The 21,715-nt window shown below is 31.5% G+C and overlaps 1 protein-coding gene across 1 annotated transcript; it reads left to right on the forward strand.

Annotated features, from left to right (window-relative positions):
- The first annotated feature begins 17,632 nt into the window (after positions 1-17,632).
- Positions 17,633-20,575, forward strand: LOC7467053 (BTB/POZ domain-containing protein At3g05675). Its single transcript, XM_002297920.4, has 2 exons — positions 17,633-18,029; positions 18,999-20,575. Exon 2 carries the CDS (start codon positions 19,156-19,158, stop codon positions 20,449-20,451), a length of 1,296 nt encoding a protein of 431 aa, XP_002297956.1. The 5' UTR covers positions 17,633-18,029; positions 18,999-19,155; the 3' UTR covers positions 20,452-20,575.
- The last annotated feature ends 1,140 nt before the right edge of the window (positions 20,576-21,715 follow it).

Consider the following 21,715-nt stretch of genomic DNA (forward strand, 5'->3'; position numbering starts at 1 on the left):
AATTATTATATTTTTTGTTTTAATTTTTTTTTATTTTCAAATTGTTTTAATATCAAAAATAAATTTAAAAAAATAAAAAATATATATTATTTTAATAAATTTTTAAACGAAAAATATTTTAAAAAACAATTATCACCGCAATGTTAAACAGAATTTTAGGTGGTGTTTTACACTGTGATAATAATTATTTTTTAAAATATTTTTTATTAAATATATAAAAATAATATATATTTTTATTTGCTAAATTTTATTTTTAATTTTAACACATTAAAATAATTTAAAAACATAATATAAATATTAAATTGAAGATGAAAAAATTTTCTTTCTTTCGAAAACACCGTACACCAAGAACTTTTTTGCGTTCAAATTTTGATTGGACATGATCATCTCCTACAATTTGCAACCCCCCCCCCCCCCCCCCCTAAAAATATAAGCTAGGACCTGAATGAAAACATTATATAAGTACAGGGACCAACTTAACGGCATAAACCCTTTCCTTAACTGTTCTTACCGGTTATAGCCTGTCATGGTAGTTAATCTTCTCGTGGAGTCCGTTTAATGTCTCGCGAGATAGACAATATGTCGCGTTGTTCTTCTCTTAATCGAGATTAGTTAGGCTATTGGAGCATAAAAATGATGGTTAGGTAGTGTATTTAATTGTGATGATTGGTATTTATTGGCTTTGGATTTTGGTTGGCAATTATGGGCAGTGAAATATGCAAGAATTATGTTCACCAACGAGGATTCGATACGGAGATAATATTCCTTATCGTATGATATAGTTTAATTTTAATTTATTTATAATACGAATATTTATGTAATTTTTTTAATTATATAGAATAGACTAACAATTATAATTTTTAACTCTAAGAAATTGCTATCATCCAAGGAGTTGTTTAGTTTTAAACATTTATTTAATATATTGAATTATGTTTAGGTTTTCAAAACAATTAATTTACTTAATAAAATACAAATCAAATCTCTTATTCATTATCGAACATCATTAATAATAATGATTTTTGTTTCCATATTAATTATACTTTATATTGATTAGATATTTTTTAGATAAGTGTTTTGATTACATTAAACAAGTTGAATGCAGAAGATTCTACTAATAATGCTTTTGGATTTCATTTTACTTAACAAGATATTACAATGTAATTAATTATAGATTTTTGTGAAATTCATTTTTACCACCTTTCTGATAAGCATGATAACGATTTTTTTAATAAAAATTAAAAATACTAAAAAAAATTAATTCAATATGTTTATAAAAATAAACATGTTTTTAAAAAATCATTAAAAAAACTAATGTCATCTCAAACTGGTTATAAGCCCTTCCAATCCATAATTAATTAAGGCAACGACTGTTATTTCTTCAATAGCTCACGAGAAGGTCACCCTCCAAGGCCCAAGGGACACGTATCTCATGTCCCTGTCAAGAACTACGATAGCACTGTCAGCCTAGACTTTGGTGGCAATTTTATTATTATTATTATTATGAATATTATACTACAAACAAAAACATTACAACACATTCATTGGATATATACAAAACCATTATGGGCTTACATAGAATATTCGAAAACAATAATAATAATAATAATCCATGCTAACCTGCGCCAACCCAGTACCGTGACCCTCTAACGCCCACCTGGTGTGAGCTTGTACAATATTTATAAAATGGAAAACGTATCATTTCTCAAATCGGTCACAAGAAGAAACTTATGGGCAGCGCAAGTTAGTTTCTTCGAGTATTTTATTTGGCATTGTGGTTGAATAATTTTTTTTATTTTCTTGAGCTTTAAAATATTAATTTTTTATATATTTTTATTGTTTTAATGTTCTAATATAAAAAGTAAGGGATTGATTATATTATACTCATAAAATCGACGTCAGGGATTGAAAGCGAGAAGGCGCAGGCTATCATCTAAAAAACTGAACATGCAGGGGGGGGAAAGGTGAGATTTTATGAGGAAAAAAGAAATCATTCAACGGCTTGCTATCATTCATATACGAGACGAGAGTGTACATGACCAATTGAAAGGCGTAAATCGTCTAAGAAACCCATGATCTGGCATTAAAGGAGAGGCGATGGAATCCCATCAATCTTTGTAGGTGTGGTCCATCGATCAATTACTACTTGTAAAATTATTTCCTTCTTTTTGTAGTTTTGAGTGTATTTCAAGTTAGCATCCCCTATCGTGACTGTGGTACAGAGCACTAATGGGACAGTGTTGAAAACTGTGGTGGCGGGCAGGAGGCAGCCACCGGTGGTCGACCACAGAATATTCCGGTGCTCGTTTCTTAAGAGGGTCCCGCCTAGGGAACCGGTACGGTACAAAAAGGAAAGGTATTGAACGGTCCCTGCTTAATTGTGGGGTTTGCGGGGATCATTTTCTGATTCCACCTCCTGACAGATGCCTCTCTCCTTTGGTAGAACCCTCGTTGCTAACGACTCAATTCTTGCTCATCTCAAAACAAGCTCTAAATTGAGATTTAATCCGTTCATAACTAACTAATTTCTCTTTTCAGCGTTTGCCGATTAATAATCGGGTTGACTGGAACACAGTTCGCCTCAACGAGGGCCTGCTTCTTTTTAAGTTTAAAAACACATTTTTGAAAATTTTTAAATTTATTTTTTTTATAAGCTTGATTCGTTTTAAAATGTTAATATAAAAATAAATTTTTAAAAATAAAAAATATTATTTTAATATATTTTTAAATAAAAAATACTTTAAAAAACAATAATCACAAATCCTATCACAGTAAAAACAAAGAAACTTAATTCGAGGTATTGAATTGAATCTCACGGTTGATGGCAACACAATGTCCAATATTATCTCATTTGTAAAGGTATTATTTAATTTTAGTTTAATAAGGATTGATTTCTTTATATACATATAAAGTGTTAAGACGGTAAAGCATGTGTTTATTGAAATGCTGAGATAGTTTAATTGCCTTTCATGTATTAAGATTCGGTTTTTTCTTCTTCTTTTCTTTTAAAATTCTAAAAAAGCTATTAATTTTTGAATTGATACGTTAAAAGAAATTTTTGTGTGTTTGGTTTAGCTTTTTTTTATTTATTTACGTGGGGTGTCCGAGCCAGCTTACGCGCACCACGACTATTCTCCACGGCCCACTGGACATCCTGCAAGCCCAGGAGCAGGTAAGGCACCGCGAGGGTGACAGGCGTGCACATAGAAGGTCGAACCCGGGATGGGGGCGGAATAAGTCACACGATTGACCACAGCAGCTAGACCCTCAAGTGTTTGGTTTAGCTTTTGTGGTTGAGGTTGTGGTTGGGTACAACCCAATTATACACAAAACTCAACCACAAAAGCTAATATTTCTTGCTTTTTGTAGTTTTTTGGTAGGTTCCACACGCAAACCTCACCCTCCACCTCTAAAACAAACACCCTTTTATAATAATGTGTGAAAAACAAACTCAATTATGGTAAAACCAACATTTAAGGATTTACTAGAACGTGTTTGAGAATGTGGTTGTGGTTACTTTTCAAAGTGTTTTTCACTTGAAAATATATCAAAATAATATTTTTTTTATTTTTTAAAAATTATTTTTGACATCAACACATTATATGAAAACACTAAAAAAATATTAATTTAATGTAAAGAAAAAATTTTAAAAATTTAAATTTTTTCAAAAACATTTTTGAACACAAAAACAAATAGGGTCTAACCAACCAAACCACATCAGAAAGATTTACAATAATCAGTAGTAATGGAAGATAATATTAGCACCCATTACATTTATATATATATATATATATATATATATATATATATATATATATATATTCTCATGCATCATCCAATATATGAAAATCGAGGCAAGGAAATGGGAACAAAATCAGGTAAAATTTGATCAATAAACTTAAATTTTCACGTGTATTTTTTTCTTGGCTATATTCTCCACAAAATCAATTAATTGATATTTTTTAAGTATACCACGATGCCAATACAATTAAAATTTTAAATATAATAACAAACTTTTGTTATTTTATATATATATATATATATATATATATATATATATATATGTTGTTTATATAAGTTCATGCCTTCTTCAATTTTTATTTTTATTTTTGTGATTATATTTATTTATGTTGTTGAGAAATTATTTTGGTCTTGTCTCTTATTCTATATATATATATAAAAAAAAAAAAAACTTGATTTGGCCATAAAAAGCCAAAAAAAAAACCTCACTAAAAAACCAACAAGTTTTGTTGATTTTCTCTTTAAAAAATCAAACTGAACCAAAACTATTTGGTTTAATAGTTAGGTCCGGTTATATATATATAAAGCTTTGGTTTAGGTGGTTTATTCACTAAAAACTAAATTAAATTAAAATAAGAAATACGCATCAATTGACAAGAATTATCATATCAATAATGTGAGGTTATAAAATAAAAATAGCAGAAGTTTAACCCGCCTGAATTCTCTATTTTTTACTCATTTTATCAATTTACTGATACCTATATATGTTCTTGTTAATTTTATCTATCAGGTGAGCATTCATGAAGAGATTTGTTGTGAGATCCCTAGTTACATATACATGGGAAAAGGACTATTAATTAATTAGCATCCCCCAATTTTTGTAACTAAGACCCATGAAGAGATTTTGGATTATAATATGTTAGTACTAGTAATTATATAGTTGCGTAATATTTAATATATATAGATGATACAATTAATATTTGTACGTAGTAGCTGCCGGTCGACCGTGGGTGGAAGGGCATGTTTCAACAATGCTGCATTAATGCTGCGCGTAAGAAAAGGTTTGAACTAGTGAATCCACCACTCTTTTTGCATGCGCCACCATCATTTGAATGTGATCTCGAGTGTTACATTTCTTGCTCCACACTACACAAATTTTCTTAAAAATGAAACTCCCAAAAGGCGCATATATATATATATATCAGCAGTACTCTTCAAGTTTTGTCAGATTAGAGAGCACTGTGTGAAGGGTTTGCAAATTGACCAAAAAAATTAAGAGAAACATAGTCATTGTGTGTATTTTGTGACATGAGTAATTTGATCAAAAAAAATAAAATTAAAAAAGAAAAAACTTAAAAGCTTAATCCTCAATAAACCAAATATTAAAGGATAAAATTGAAAAAACAAAACCTAACATACAAATGAATAAAGAAAATAGCAATTATAAAGGGAAAAAAAAAAAGGGCAAGTCTATCTGGATTAACCCAGTAAACCTACAAGCCATGTCATGAGATTGGGATAACCCTGTAAAAAAATAAATGAAAAAAACCAAGAAATCTATTTTTTTTAAAAAAAAATCAACGTTTAGCTCATAAAACTTGTGATGCCAGCCATTTAATTAGAAGTATCAAACCTGGAAAAACCATGAATCTCAAACCTTAAAAAATCAAATGTTAAAAGATGAAATTGAAAAAAAAATTAAAAATATAAAATAAGGATAAAAAATAAGGATAAAATTTGAATAAATAAATAAATGAGAGGTTAGATAATTTTAAATTGAAAGGTTAAATTGAAACAAAAAATTAATTTTACAAAAGTCTTTTTTACACTTAGCCTTTGAATTGATTTAGTGAAAGAAAAACCCATCAAATAACTATTTTAATCCACAGTATTTCATATCTATATATGTTTCTCCCAAGCCCTATATATGTTTTTTGTTAAATTATGTATCATAGGCTTTTCATTTCTTATAAATTACTCCAAATATTGGTACCTCCCTAGCTAGCTATGCGAGTTAATATATTACCAGCTATAGCATTTGTTTTACTCTTTCTGAATTGAACAGAATTCGGTCCCTTTAATTTGTAGTATCCTATCCTCCCTTTCTCTCTCTTATATGGTAGGGTATCCAAGGTCCAGACTCTAGAAAGCTCAGGAAACATGCATTATTTTTCATAATAGAAATGAAAGGAATGTTGGGATGCTACTGCATCAGACATATATGGCCCCCCATTCCAGATGTAACATATTAAGTATTATTTTAAAATACGTAGGTATTTTTACCATGCAAGGCTCCACTATTCAGTTTTTTACATATGTAAAATTTTATGGTTTTTTAATTTGATCTTTAATTTTTTTTCAGCGATTTAGTCCTAAATAAAGACTAATTGATTTTGATTTCTTATAAAAAAATATGAGATTGAAAGAAAATGGACTGAAATGAAAAAGACATCAAACATCTGTGGCATACCATAAGTTTCGCAAAAGATTCACTTTGGTCCTTGAATTTAAAAAATTATGCAAATTATACAATTTTAGTATCTCAATATTTTCTCAATTCAATTTTGGTATAAAAGTTTATTTTTATTATTTTTTTAATCCATGGTTAAGAAGAGAGAGAGAGGTCGTCAGATTCTAGCAGTAGAGAGAGAAAAGATTTTTATCCCATGTTAAAAAGAAACACTCTATTTCAAGTGTTTATAAGTGTGAATTTCTATTATGTAGTAAATTGAGTGAAAATCATGATAGATAGACTCTTCTGGTGAGCTTTCAAATGCTTATATATATATTGACACTTAATATGTTAGTGGGGTTAAAAAAAAAATTTTGTTTATTTCTTTTAATTTTAGTAATTAATTTTTTATATTTGTAACTGTTGAGATAAAACTAAACAACATCTATTCAGTCTAATTCAAAATATAATTATTTCATTAACAGACATAATATTTCATTATAATGTTTCAAGTTTAAATAAACCTATTACTACATATAGAAGAAAGGATATACAAAAAAAGAATTTTTTTTCTTTGGCTTTTCATCTTATTCTTTCAAATGTTTAGAAAACTTAGTTATATACTAGAAGTATTATCTCTAAATGAGATAAATAAACATTTTAAAAACAATATTTTCATACTTCTAAGCTAACTTTTTATTTATTTTCATGCCCAAACAGGGTCTTATCAATATTTTATATCTTGGTTGTCAGTCTAGAAACGGCATGTTTCCACTCTCTTATCATCTAATCACAACCCTCCATCCAATTGCATGACCTAGTTATGGACAGCTTCCAATTAATTGCTAAAAAACAAGCCATACTTATTTCAAAACATGATTGGTAATAATCCAAAACAAGGTTTTTCTAAACATGATCATTTTGTTGTTCATTAGTTAGTTAACATTACAATCATAAGGTCTGGTTTTAAAAGCTACCTTCTGCTAGTGGGCAGCTGTGTCACACATCCTAGCCAGAGCGTTTTTTCTTTTTAATAATTAGGGTAAAATCCCAGATAGGTTTTCATGTAGTCATTTTACTGTCGAATAGTAAGCAAATCATTTAAATTTAGATCGGTGCATCCACGTTTTTTATTTTATTTTTTGTCCACATTCTCACCTAATTTACTAGATTCAATTTCTAGATAAGAACATGGAGATTCTTAACGCCCGAGCGAAGTCTCCAAAAAATTGGCACCAACTACCAAGTAGAGAGAGAGAGAGAGAGAGAGAGAGCTCACAGCTGATTGCAGACGCAAAGTTGCACCCATTTTCTCATTATGACAAGCCCTTCAAATTTAGCAAACAAAGCTCATGATTCTGTCTCCTGAAGAGAACACACGCTTAATCATGGCCGTAGAGAATTAAGTCAACTGCATTAAAAAGTAGGGGGCTTATTCATTTTTCGGTTCCTTTTTAAAATTAAAAGAGGAGGATTAATTAAATCCAGGATCAGCAAGATTGAGTTTGTTCATTGTCTTCATCTTTTTGGTTTATAAAAGAAGCAGCCTGCGTCAAATATGAATTAATTAACTGTTGGATTGTGAAGATATAAATCAAGTAACTGGTCCTACATATGATGATTGAGTAACCAATTGTGCTTAAGCATTTTGTTTTGGTGTTATTGAATGTGTCTTAGTTTTATTCTACGAAGAAAAACATCCTGTGCCCTAGTAGAAACATGCCACGTTCTCTTTATTCTAGCGGTGTGCATGCAGAGAGCCCATGTAATTGCATCTCCCCAATTTGTAAGCTTTGACTTGCAACGGTAACGAAGGCGATCGATCAATTTAACTTTTCAACCCTAATTAAGGAATAATAATGTTAATAATCCTCGGTGAACAAGGGTCGATCGGTTCAGCTTCGATGCTTAAATATGCTCTCGTTCAAGTTTAAATCATAATACGTGTGTGTTGGGATCTCTCTACAAATATAAATTATTTCTAATTAAACACTAATTCTTGAGCTCTTACGTAAGCTTATAAGTTTGAAACGAATATTCTACTATGCAATAAATTCTCAATTTTAGGTTCATCAAGTGGTATATCTATACAACAAAAGTGAGCATGCAAGCAGTTGCAGCAGGTCTACATAGCAATACATACCTCTAATGCCATGAAAAGGTAAGTGTAATCAAGATGAAATGCCAGAGAAAGCACAGTATATATACAAATGGCATTGACTTTGTAAGAAAACTCGTGGAGTGTTGAGTCAAAGGGCCTTTGTTAGATGCCCTTCTACGAGAACGCTTAAACTTTACTAGAAGATTTATGGGATACTCATGATCTGGCCATTAATCTTTATTGATAGCTTCCATTGACTTCTGCAAGCACACATAAGTACATAGTAGCTATATGCTGATCTTCAACGGCTCCTCGATATTAATAATTGCATAGTTTGTCTACCAAAAGTGGCATCCAACATTGATGATAACAAAGTACTATATATTTTGATACATATTATTACACAAATAACATTACTTTATTATGAAATGTTAGATTAATTTAAACAAGATTACTGTATCAAAATTGGATTATAAAATATCAAATTGTCTATTATTTAAATGATAATCTCATATACTTTTATTTATTCTAAACAAATTAATTACCCTTTAGTAAACATGTCATGGAGTAATGGAATACGGTGGGCAAATGTCGAAAAGGAGGGGAGGAGGAGCAAATTCAAAATGAATGCAAACTTAAATGGCATTCTATGTAGCATTTGTCCGAAATAAAAGGGGAAAGGGGATTTGTCGCTATAGAATTCAAGTCTTGGATTTCTCTTGAAAAAAGCTTGCAGGGAATATCACTCCATTAAATGCGAAAGCTGACAATATTTGCTATCGGTCACTTGCTGCCGTGTGAGTGTCCAGCAAAAGGGTAACACAGGTGCTAATCTCGCGGACTACTCCTTCCTTATCGCCATCACACGTTGTTAGTTATAGATTTCAGACACATTTGCATTATTGCATAAATATAGCAATCTCTTGCAGTAATTTTAGGAAAAAAAAGAAACAACCCTAAATCTCCATTGTTTCTGCACTTGTTAGATTGGTGTAGTGTGTACTATTATTGTATTTGCCCTAACATCATCGAAGCCTGGCAGTTATGCGACCAGAGAAATGCCCCGTGTCTTTCCCTATTCAGAACACTACCTGCTGGAAAATTAATGGAGATATAATAGAGGCAAATAATATGAATGTAATAGTTTGAAATCGAGACTTTTTAATTTAAAAAAAGAAGAAGAATTAATCCCAGTTGGACTACGATTCATGAACTGTCATTCAACCTTTTCTCATACAAATTATTTCGTGGCACTAAAACAAAGACACCCTAATCATAATCATAATGCCAGTCAAACATAATAATAAGCTCCACCTCGTAAATCATGGGTTAGATGACCAGGATTTCATGAGATGGAGTGGATCTATATTGGTGTTGTGAAGATGAGCACTAAAGGGTTTTTTGCATTTGTTTAAATGGGTTGAGGTTTTATTTTATTATTATTATTATTATTGAGGATGGATTAATTAATAAGTACAGAACTTGAAATATTTGAGACGTGGTTTTTTTTTTTGTAAAATTACCATCGAACTACAAGTTCATTGATTTACTACAATGATATTTTAACGGTACAAAAAATAAACATCTTCTCCTAACTTTTTTTTTATTAAGATGATTTGTTAATATGGTATCAGAGTTTTATTGACCAAACGATCACGAGTTTAAAAATCACTATCTCCACTCTCTCTTCTAATTAAAATTAATTAATAGTATATTGTAATACGAGTTCGTGCAAGTTTCAAACCCAAAAGACTTCTACTTGAGGGTGTGTGTTACAGAACAATATAAATCATATCTTAGAATTTCACCTAATAGTTTAAGTTTTTTAGTTGAGATGATTCTTTAACATGATATTAGAATCTTGATAATCAAATAATTACGAGTTCAAATCTCATAACTCTCATTATCTCTTCTAATTAAAATCTAATTAATAACACAAGATAATTTTAAGTTTAAATAACATTCATTTGATGGAGTGTGTTAGAAAATAATATAAATAATATCTTGGAGTCTTATCCGACAGTTTAAATTTTTTGGTTTGAATGACTCTTTGATATTATTCATTAAAAAAAAAAGACGCTCTTAGACTATTTATAATTTGATACGAGATTATGATAATAATAAATGGCATTAATTGATGAGATTAACAATAAATTTTCTAGATATTAAATCAATAAATTCGGTGGAACCACCAGTAATTATATTATTTATTATTATTCAGAAATGAAAATGGCATGATGCTGTCATAAAAGCGAAAAAGGAATAAAAAGAAAAATAATGAGAAGTTGACAATTTGAAGCTGTAAAAAACACCCCACTAGCCCCAGAAGCATATATTAGTAAAAGTAAAGTAGTTTACAAGGAGCTATGCTGCAGAACCAAACATGAATTTATTCTACAGAAGGTGGGTGGTCTCCTCTTCAAACAGGTCTACTCTCCTTCCCAAAAGCTAATATGGACCCACCATCCTTTGGAACAAACAAAAGCATCACTCTGCACTAAAAGTAAAAACTGTGAGCAGAGAATGTCTACTCACTGTTGGGTTCCAATGTCCCGACTCCTCAGCAGTGCTCTTCCCTACTCAACAACCTAAGTTCCTAGCCACCTTTTGAGGCTAATAAACCCATTTTGTTGTCAGAAATTACCGTGGGTTGCAACTTGCAATTGTTGTGAGTTGTGATACTGAGATTGTATTTGGAAATTTGGAAATATGTTGTAAATTGTGTCTTTTAAATTTTAAATAATTTTTTATATATTTTTAAATTATTTTAATATACTGATATCAAAAATAATTTTTAAAAAATAAAAAAAATATTTTAATATATTTATAAATAAATAAAAAACACTTTAAACCACTACCGTTACCGCTACCGCAATCTCAAACATAACCTAATCAATTTCATTGACGTACAAGTAGTAAATTGTTTTTAAGTTACTTTTTATTTAAAAATAAATTAAATAATATTATTTTATTTTTAAAAAAATTATTTTGAGATTATCACATCAAAAAGATTTAAAATATAAAAAATATTAATTTAATAAAAAATTAAATTAAAAAAAACACTGTTTAAAACAAAATCTCAATCAGCCTATTTATTCATTCTCACATTAACTAATACCTGTCATTAAGTGATTTATATTGAAAAAAGATACTCAATATTTGTATTGTCGAAGTGGTTCTTCGTGCCCCTTTTTCATAGATGGTCTTCCTGCAAGTTAAGTAATTAGCATACAAAATAAAAGGATATGACGAATTAACTCACGACACTCTTGAATGTCACGGTTGAGAAGAGCATTACGAGTTTCCTTGTTGCTGAATTTTCTATCAATACAAACAATACATTTCTTTTTTTTCTTTTTTTTATCGAGATCTCAGTGTGTGAAAGTCTAATCATATAGGACTCGGGTATTGCATATTACTAGCTATACTAAAAGAATTAAGTGTATATACTTCATTGTTTATATATATGAACAATGAAAAGTTTTGTTTTTTCAGTTTTTTTTAGTTTTACAATTAAATTCTTTTAAAACCCGATTAAATAAAATTAGGCTTACAATTATGAAAATATTAAAAAAATTACAAGATAGAGATTGAAAAGTAAAACGTGGATAAAATACATGACTACCTTAATATTAACAACAATTTTAATTTTGGTCTAAAAATTTGTTTTGTTTTTTTTTTCATTTATGATGAGTTTGAGAGAGGAGAAAGAAATTCATCAAAAAATATCAATAAAAAGAGAAAGTTGTCATTTGTCACAATTAAAATAACTAAAATGATGAAACTTGATGTCAAAATGTTCAATTTGAAGATAGGAGTTGGATGGTGGTGGTATTTTGCCACCATTTTGCCTAAAAACATATGCCAGCTAAAGAGAGAAATATTTTCCGGTTTGATTTTGTATTTTTAAATCGTCTTTGATGTTTTTTGGCTTGATAAATTGGTTTTAAATGATACAACAAGTCGTATGCTTCTTTTTTTTTTTTTTAAGTTATCGTGATCTATAACAAATATCCTGATATTTGATTTATGATTAATTTGACGAACATAAATTTGTGTTATCGTATAATTAAGTAAAAATAGTTTTTAAAAAATGAAGGTATCAACCTAGTGGAGTCCAAAACTCGGGTTGTAGGCCTGGCGGGTTAAGCTATAAAGCTCAAGTTAATCCAATATGTTGGAGTCTCAATATTAAAAAAATATCACCTTAAATATATTTTTTTCAAGCCAAACCATGGTTTTTACTTGTTATTTGGGTTGTTTTTAGACTCATCAAATTGATTGGGTCAAGTGAGGGCAACCCCCGCATAGTTTAGTTTTGTACTCGGGCTAGGATCAAACCCACTAGAGTCCATGACCCAGGACGTGAGGTTGGCGGGTTAAGTTGTGAAACCTGAGTCAATCCAATATGTCATTGTCTCAATATAAAAAAAATATCATCTTGAATTTTTTATAAAGCCAAATCACATTTTTTACATATTATCTAGGGTGTCTTTGGACTTGCCAAGGTGACTAGGTCGCATCGGAGCAATTATAACATGATTTAATTTTAAACTTGGGTTATGTTCAAATTTAGTGGAGTCCATAACCTTGGTTACAGGTTTTGCGGGTCAAGCCATGAAACCTGGGGCAATCTAATAAATTATCATTTCAATATTTAAAAACACAATATCATTTAAAAAAAATTAAAATCAAACCATGATTTTTACATGTCATTTGGATTATTTTTGGATTTGTCAAATCGATTATATAATATGAGGAAAATATCTATATAGTTTAAATTTAAATATAAGCTAGGTAATGAGTTCAATCAAGAGGTTTTAATATCAATTAATTTTTTACCACTTGATTTTATTTTTTATATTTTAAAAAATAGTGATTCAACCCGTAATATAATGCAGATGTGTAAACTAGTCATAAAAAAAAGTTCGATGATAACATTTTCAAATTAATTTTATTATTTTTTTAAAAAATTAATAACTTAGAAATGTTATTTCTTAGATAAGTACTAAAATTATAATAAAGAATGCACCTAAAACTGTTGATATAATGGAAGGATTAGATAGATTTTGTACGGTTTGTGCTCATAAATTAGACACCATCAAGACCAGCACAGCAGCGTAGGTTTTATTTTGTTTTTTTTTTTTTTTTTGCCCTTTTTGTTTATTGAGAGGTCAAACGCAATTTAAACTACATAACAGAGAATAACCTATTTCACAAGGTCATTACATTATAGTAACTGATTAAAATCCATTCACTAGGACTTGAATTCTGCTTTGTATAAAAAATTTAACCGATACATAATTGTTGTGCTAAGTTTGTCTGTATTTTCATTTTCTTTTTAATTTGAACTTAATATTCATTTTTTATATATAAAATACGTGTTCAGGAGGATAAAAAAAACAAATGTACAGCTTAAGTTGTGGACAACTTATCTAAAAAAAGAAAAAAAACAGATTAGTGGTAAAAAAAGGAGTGTAAGACAGTAAGACTCCAAGCTCAAATTCAAATTTCCATGGAGCTGCGGGCACACCCAGTCATCAGCCATGGAGATACCCTCTCGTCCTCAGTCACTTGGGTGAACACAAATATACGACATTCAAGAAAATGATCTTACCTTAAAAGAACAGACACGTGGCTAGTCAGATTGACATAAATTGACGCGTCAAGAATGAGGAATCGAACGGCGGTCATTTTGAGGGCCAAGCTAGGTGCCGGTGACCAAGGGGACAAGTAGCCGGAGAGTTCAGAATGCTTTTTGAAGGGCTCTCTATTGTAGGGGTCCACTTTAGATGATGCTGTAGTCCCCCCATTGGTTTGTATTCTGTCACGTCACCAATCATGTTGAGGTGGAATGATGCGGTGTCCAGATTGATGATGGATGTGACGTAAGCAGCGATCCTTTTTGGTTTTGGGGTTGTTCTTCTCGATTTTTTATTTTTGACTTCTTGCAGAGATCCTGTTGTCCATATTTGCTTCATACAAGGCAGACATGTGCGCCACCGAACCTCTTGGTCTGTTGATCGAAGGATGGCAGCAATGGGGGCATTTTGATGCTCTCGATCGCAAGATTTGAAGGCCCAGATGCCCCAATTCGAACCCCTTGGTCTTTGCCCAAACCTTCCAATTTAACAAGCCTTAGGCTACTTAGATTTGGATATTGTTGGAAGCCTTCCATTGGCATGCGCATGGAGCATCTCTTTCCCTTCCCCCCTTTTTTTTAGGCCTTTAATGTTGGCAGCAGAGTAAATCTCTTTTGATTCGGGACTTAAACAAGTTATTAATGTATATTTGTTTGATGCATTCATACAAATTACTTTGTGTAATCCCTTGTAATAATGTGAGGAAACTTATCAATCAGACGAAGCTTTGCTTACAAAAGATTTACGATAAAATGTAAACCTAATATATGCATCAATCAATTATTTCTGGAAAGCAGTTTTCAAGCTTTCCAATATTTGGTGAACTCTAAGAAACTAATTTTTAGAAAAGTAGTTTCCAACAAAGAAAAAAAACAAACCTTTCCCTCGGGAAAGTGTTTTTCTTTTCTTAATTCTTGAAAACACTTTTCTCTTCTTTAACACATAAAATAAACCTCATATAAATATACATTCCACAAATCTCTCTCTTTCTACAACCTCATACAAAATAAACTTTTTAGGAATTCCCTTAATTTTTCTACGAACAAATAAGGCCTTTTATACATAAGGTTTTCATGACAAAAGTACCTTCACATTTGATAATGCATGTCCAAAGTGTCTTGTATCCTCGACCATTTTAGTTCTTCGCTTATTAGATTTTTTGTTTATGCAATAGAGTGGAACTAGATTATTGGCCCCGTGATATAATATGCCAATCAATTTTTTTAATGAAAAAAATATCAAGCATTGTTAACATATTTTTTAACAAGAACAAAAATAAATTGTGTGAGTGTTGATTTGATGTCACTTGGTAAGCTAAAAAAATAATTCGGATAACTAGTAAAAACATAGTTTGACTAAAGAAAATCAAAATGCTATATTTTTTCAAAAAATCTCGAGACAACAACATATTAAATTGATCTAGATGATCCCGGGTTAACCTACCAAACTCGCAACCCAAGTCATGAGACTATCATAACTATAAAAAAAAATAAACCGAAAGAAATTATGAAATTCGATCCCCATCCAAGCTATTATTGAAGGATGAATTTGAAAAAATAATTAATATAAAAAGGAAAAAAGAATTCACCTGATTCAACCCACCAAACTTGTGACTTAAGTTATGAGAATGAGATTGTCTTATAAAAAATAAACTAAATCAAATTAAAAGAAAATAAATTGTGTGGTGATTTTACTGTTAAAATGCATTGTTCACTCTCTTATAAATCACAATGGATTGGAGTATATTTTTTTTATATAAATTTTCAATTTGGTTCGTAATCTTTTGTTTTGCACAATTGAACCTTTTTTAGCCCAAATTGGCATCCCATTGCTTATCTTTTGAAAGGAAGCTTTATATTGAAAAACAAAGTACCAAAATAAAAAGGGAGGTGCAAATAGGAGGTGACTTTGAGTTTTCAATTAAATAAATGAGGACCACTTTGCAAGGCCAACAAACCTTTTGAGGTAGAGAAGAGAGAAAAAAAGAGGGGAAAAAAAATTTATCACCAGAGCTTCTCCATGCCATAGAGGCCGAAAAATGCTGGTCCATCGTGTAGAGGATGACATAATGCTTTGGCCACCACCGTATAAGGCTACCAACAACCACTAAGAGGCACCGCATGCATCACCCACGATGCTTATTCACGCGCCAGCCCCTTTTTGTTGAATTATAGAAAGACCAGAACACCCTTAAACCCATGAGATGATCCCAAGAAAATCAAGGTTAAAAAACCTAAAATGCTCCTTGATCTCAAGCAAAAAAAATTGATCCTAGGGGTTATGCAATAATTACACTCTATAAAAAAAAATATAAAAATCCAAAAACACCACTCAGACATTAGATGTGTTGTTTTTTTTCAAGGGCGTGAGAGTAATTACACATTGCAATAAATATATAAAAATATTATTATACCTTAAAGTGTGTGTGCTCATTTCTTTTTGTCATTGAAAGACTTATCAATCGTTTTACTGTGAATTGCACTTTACATAATCCATAGTAAAACAGTGGTTAATTTTAGTTTTATTTGTAAAATAATAATAATAATATAATTATAATTATAATTATAATATAAGGGATGAAGGGAGAGTTAGGATTCATTTCCGGCCTAAATGGAAAATGAAAGCCGCCTCTTAAAGAAGAGAGGAGGAACCCATTAATAGAGGGCTGCCGAGGTTCTTTTATGTGCCAGACTTAGATATTAGCATTTGGGCTCTGAGCCCTGAGATATCAGCCCATTCAGAAACTAAAAAAACCAGTAGATCCCTTGGATCATGCTCTTATTATCTTTAAGAAGAAGAATACATTAGAACAGGTGGGTCCCACTTCAGAAACAGTAGAACAGCAACTTTTTGTTGAAGTTAAGGAACATATTTCATTGGGAGTTTGTGGGAACATGATAATTACCAGTTCCAGTTGCGCTCCAATATCTGTATCTGGTCTCTGATGGGGTACTAAAGAAATTGGACAAAGCTTGTACAACTTGGACAATAACCTTAAGAAATTGGACAAAGCTTGTACAACTTGGACAATAACTTTAAGAATTGACAAGCCAATCACGTTCAAACTCTATTATTTTCTTAAGAAAAAGATAAAAAACTAAGAATGATTTATTTTTATTTTTTTATACGTTTCTTATATTGACTCAGCCTTAAATGGTGCTAATTATGTTGTTATTTCATGATCGATAGAATGAAAAGGCTATAAATTTTTTAGAAGGTGTTGGATAGTGCGGTAGTGATTGCTTTTTAAATTGTTTTTTCTTAAAAATACATCAAAATAATCTCTCTTTTTTTATTTAAAAAGAAATATTTTTCACATTAACAAACCAAAATAATCTAAAAATATTAAAAAAATTATATTTAAAAAAAATTAATATTTTTAAAAAACACTATTTCGACTGTATTTTCAAACACCATCTTAGTCTAGATCTTGTTTAAATATAGTCTTGATTCACGGGAAATATTTGAACAATACATTTTTTTTTTAAGAAAAAAGGAAAAAAAAAGATGTGCATAAAAAAAGAAACTTTTTAATGAACCAGACCAGACAATAAGAGTGGTGGTATTATAATAAAAATCGCTGATCATGTTTGCATTCCTGATTAACTGGTTAAAAACTCTTAATAAAAAAGATAAAAAAAAAGGCAAGAAAAAGAAATAAAGTGGGCTTGCTACTGCCTAATGGTGTCTTTTGGGCATGCTTATAGGATAACACAAGCTCACTTTGCCTCTACCTATCATTTGCCAGCCACCCTTCACATTTACAGGTTAATGCCAATGTCCCTGGTTCTATTCTGTCATAAAACTTCTGCCCTTGAGAAACATAAAGATTTACACTACCCTTGGCAATAAAACTCGCCAATTCGATAGCCAGAGCAAGGTCAGAAGAGTCATTTCATGGTCAGGCCTTGGAGTTCTCATCTCCCACGACTGGAAGCTTGAACTCAAGAATCTCCAAAACCTAAAAAAGAACATTTAATAAATATTCTCTGCTGTTCAAACTCCCCCAACATACCAGCCATAAATAGTGGGTTTTATTCTCTACAGTTACAGCTCAATTTATCAATACAGTTTGCGCAATCAGGATCTTTACAAGGTAAATCTTCTTCTTCTCGAGAAAAAAGCTTTTCTTCTTATTCACACCGTTTTGTTTTTTTGTTCCCTTTATTGATTGGTTTCCTTATTTAATTTTGATTATACATATATTGAATGATGACTGTTATAGTTTATTGATAGGAGACATCATTTTGTTAGACATTCTGGGAAATATTCTTGCTTTGAATATGATTATTGTATAATTTACAGAATTGCCTTTTTAGTCTCTGTATGGTTGCCAGGATACGTGGAAGAAGGGAAAGGAAAGTGGATTTAGCATTAAGATGTATTGTATGTTCTTGGGATTTTCGAAAGAATTGAGAATAAGATATGACTGAGCTGAGTGTTTATTTAAAGGTCTGTTCCTTTTGTATTGCCAAATGAAGAAAAAGTTTCACGAGATTTGATAAACTGCTAAAGAGAATCGATTCTTTAAGCATGGCGGAGCAATCCACCAATTCAATCAATTTAGAAAAACTTAACGGACTTTGATTCCACTCTTAGTGCTTTGAAACTGCATAGAATTCCATCTGTTTTGAGAAACGGGGCAGAAGGTGTCTTCTTTATTTTGGCCAAATGACTTGTATAAATGAATTTGTTGATAGGTGGAAGCAATCCTGGAATTAGACCCGATACGGTTTAGCTGCAACAATCTTCTTTATTGCTATAGTTGTTTACTTTTTTGGATGTACAATGGTATCACAAGTAGAGGACATTTACGAGTCAAAATTGTTCTTTAGTATGAGTAGGAAAATATGAACTTTGCTTTAGTATTAATTTAAGGACGTATTGGTGCTTTGACATCTTGCTTTTCCTTTGTATTTTCTTTCTCTATCAAGCATACACATACATGTGCACACTCAATTGTGGACATTAGCATGGTATATTATGGTGGTATTGACTTTGTGGTATTTATTTGCATACATCATCTTTCACTAGTGATCTTTTCAATTTTTCTTACTCATTTCAGATCAAGTGCTTGCTTGAAAGATTCAAACTCGGTCTGTTTTTCTGGAATGTATGCATTATATCTCACACCCCGAATCTGTTCACATCAGTCCCCTCGATTTGGGTGTTTGTTCTTTCAATTGCACAAAGTATGAATTTCTTATTCCTTCCCTTCATACATGGACAAAACGGGAAAAGGCAAGCCGTGCGGATTTGGAGATGAGAACACTAGTGATGTTGTTCTACACTTGAGAAATTGTGAAGGAAGACCTGAAGTTTTCTACTCCCATTCCCTTACCTTAGTAAGCAAGAGTAAGTTCTTTGCAGATTGGTTCTCCAGTCCAGACTCTGGTAAATGTGTTGAGATTCACTGCACAGAGTTTAACTACGATCATCATGTTAACTTCTTGAGATTGCTGTACCTCCCTGTGGACTTGCAATTGGACTCCTTGGACTCTGTTAAATCTGCTATTGGGATTCTCGAGGTATCTGTTGCTTTCAGCTGTGAAGAGGTCACAAAGAACTGCATCCATTACTTAGAGGCTGTTCCTTGGGAGGACAAGGAAGAGGAACAAATAATAAAAGCAGTCACCAATCTAGGTCCAATTGCCATGCCCATAATTGCCAGGATCAAACCAGTAGATTTTACTGCTACCAAAAATGTTTTTGTTTCAGCAGTTCGCTTTGCGACATCTACTTGCGGGTCATGCCCTCCATTTGGTGATGAACTTAAAATCTCTGCTCAAGAACAAGTAGAATACATGTTAGGGGAAGATGAGGACATGCCATTGGTTATGGCTGATGATGAAGTAAAATCAGTTGTGAGAGTAGGTCTTTCCAGAATCTTTTCTACATTTGAAAAGCAATTATCGTCCCTACTTGTGGAGTCTGACCTCACATCTGAGACAGCTGAGGACAATATATTGCAGTGTGTATCTGATCTGGAGTGGATGGGCAATTTACTTCCCAAGATGGAATTAATGAAGGACTTTGTATCAAACTGGGCTGAGATCTCTGGCAACGTTTTGGGGATACTTGAAGACAAGAAACTTGAATCTCTCATGTGGGGTTTGAAAGTGAAATTGATTGAAGTGAGCGGAAAGGCATTAGAAGCAGTTGGTTATGGCAGTGTGATTCTTCCAGCTCCAGTTCGGGTGCAGCTGCTAAAGACATGGCTTCCTTATATAAGGAAAATAAAGCCTCTTTTAGATTCTAAAGGTGCTGAAGACACGAGTTTTCCTCACAAGATGGATGAAGATCTGTGCCAGAGTATCGAAGGGGCAATTGTCTCATTGGTACTGGCATTGCCATCAAATGACCAAGCTGATATCCTGGCGGATTGGATGAAAGCAGATCAGGTTAGGTATCCAGACTTGAGTGAAGCTTTTGAGGTTTGGTGTTATAGAACCAAGTCGGCAAAGAGAAGATTGGTCGAGGGCTTAGACAGGGTTGGCAACACAACTGTCAGCCTTTAACAATCTAATGCTGTTGTTACGTTATTGTTTTTTTTCCTTTCCTCTTGAATAGATGGTAATGATTCTATTTATGTAATCCTGACATAATCAAGTTCTATCTGATATCTTGATTTATTTTCATGCATCTTCCAGGCACCTCCTCCAGTAATGTTTCCAACATACATTATTTAACTCTTGGATTGATTATTCATCACCATTATGTCTACAACTTATGGTTTTTGAATATTCGAAATGTGGTAAATATTTTTCATTCGTGTTTATACTTGTTCCTACCAAATTGATGAGAAAAATCCATCTCAGCTTCCAAGTCGAACCTGTTAGGTACAGGCACTTCATAAACATGATCTTCGAAATTGTATGTTCGAAATAGCAGATGTCAACATCATGATCAGCACCAGCCCACAGACCATTTGGTGTCTCTGATAGCACCTGCGCACAAGTACTTGTCTCTACATGTTTAAAATCATATAGTATTAATCAGAGGTTTTTAACCTGGCCCGGTGATTAACCTGATTTAAGATCATGTCATGCATTTTAACTGGGTGATTGAGTTTATTCTAATCTTTTTTTATATAACAATATAGTTTTGAAAAAAATAAATAATTAATAAGCTACAACCAGGTTTTCATTGGATTTTGTCATATCACTTGTGTTTTTGTTTTTCTTTAATTTTTTAAACTTAGCTTGATTCCACTCCGGTCTAGTTTAGGTCAAAGTTTTAAAATTATAATATTAATAAACTACTTTGGAGTTAATGAGAGATTATTACAATTTGCTGGACGTATCATTTTAACAGGTTCAGTTCCATTATACATTAAGAAAACACGCATTTAAAAGGAGGGAACTTGAAAAAAAAAATCTGGCAAATGAAAAACACCAATCTCAAATTACTAGCCGTGGACCTCAAGTTGCGTTTGCTTTTATATACTTATCCTTATTATTATTAATATTAGTGTCAATTTTTTTATTTTCAAAATTTCTGTAATTAAATGGATTATATTTATTTGCGCAATACCTCGATGATTCCTGCTTATTAATACAGAGCCTCATAAGCATATCTTGAGTTAGTACGCAAATAGAATCTTTGATAGTTGGAGATAAGAGATTCAAACGAGAGAATATAAGTAAACAAGCCTTCGCTTGAGCCTCTAATGATAAAGGTACATGAACAACCATTTGATCCCCATCAAAATCTACATTGAATCCCTTACGAACTAATGGATGTATACAAATAGCATATCCTTCTAATGAAATGAGTTTGAAT

This window comes from Populus trichocarpa, chromosome 1 (genome assembly GCF_000002775.5).
Source record: "Populus trichocarpa isolate Nisqually-1 chromosome 1, P.trichocarpa_v4.1, whole genome shotgun sequence".
Lineage (NCBI taxonomy): Eukaryota > Viridiplantae > Streptophyta > Magnoliopsida > Malpighiales > Salicaceae > Populus > Populus trichocarpa.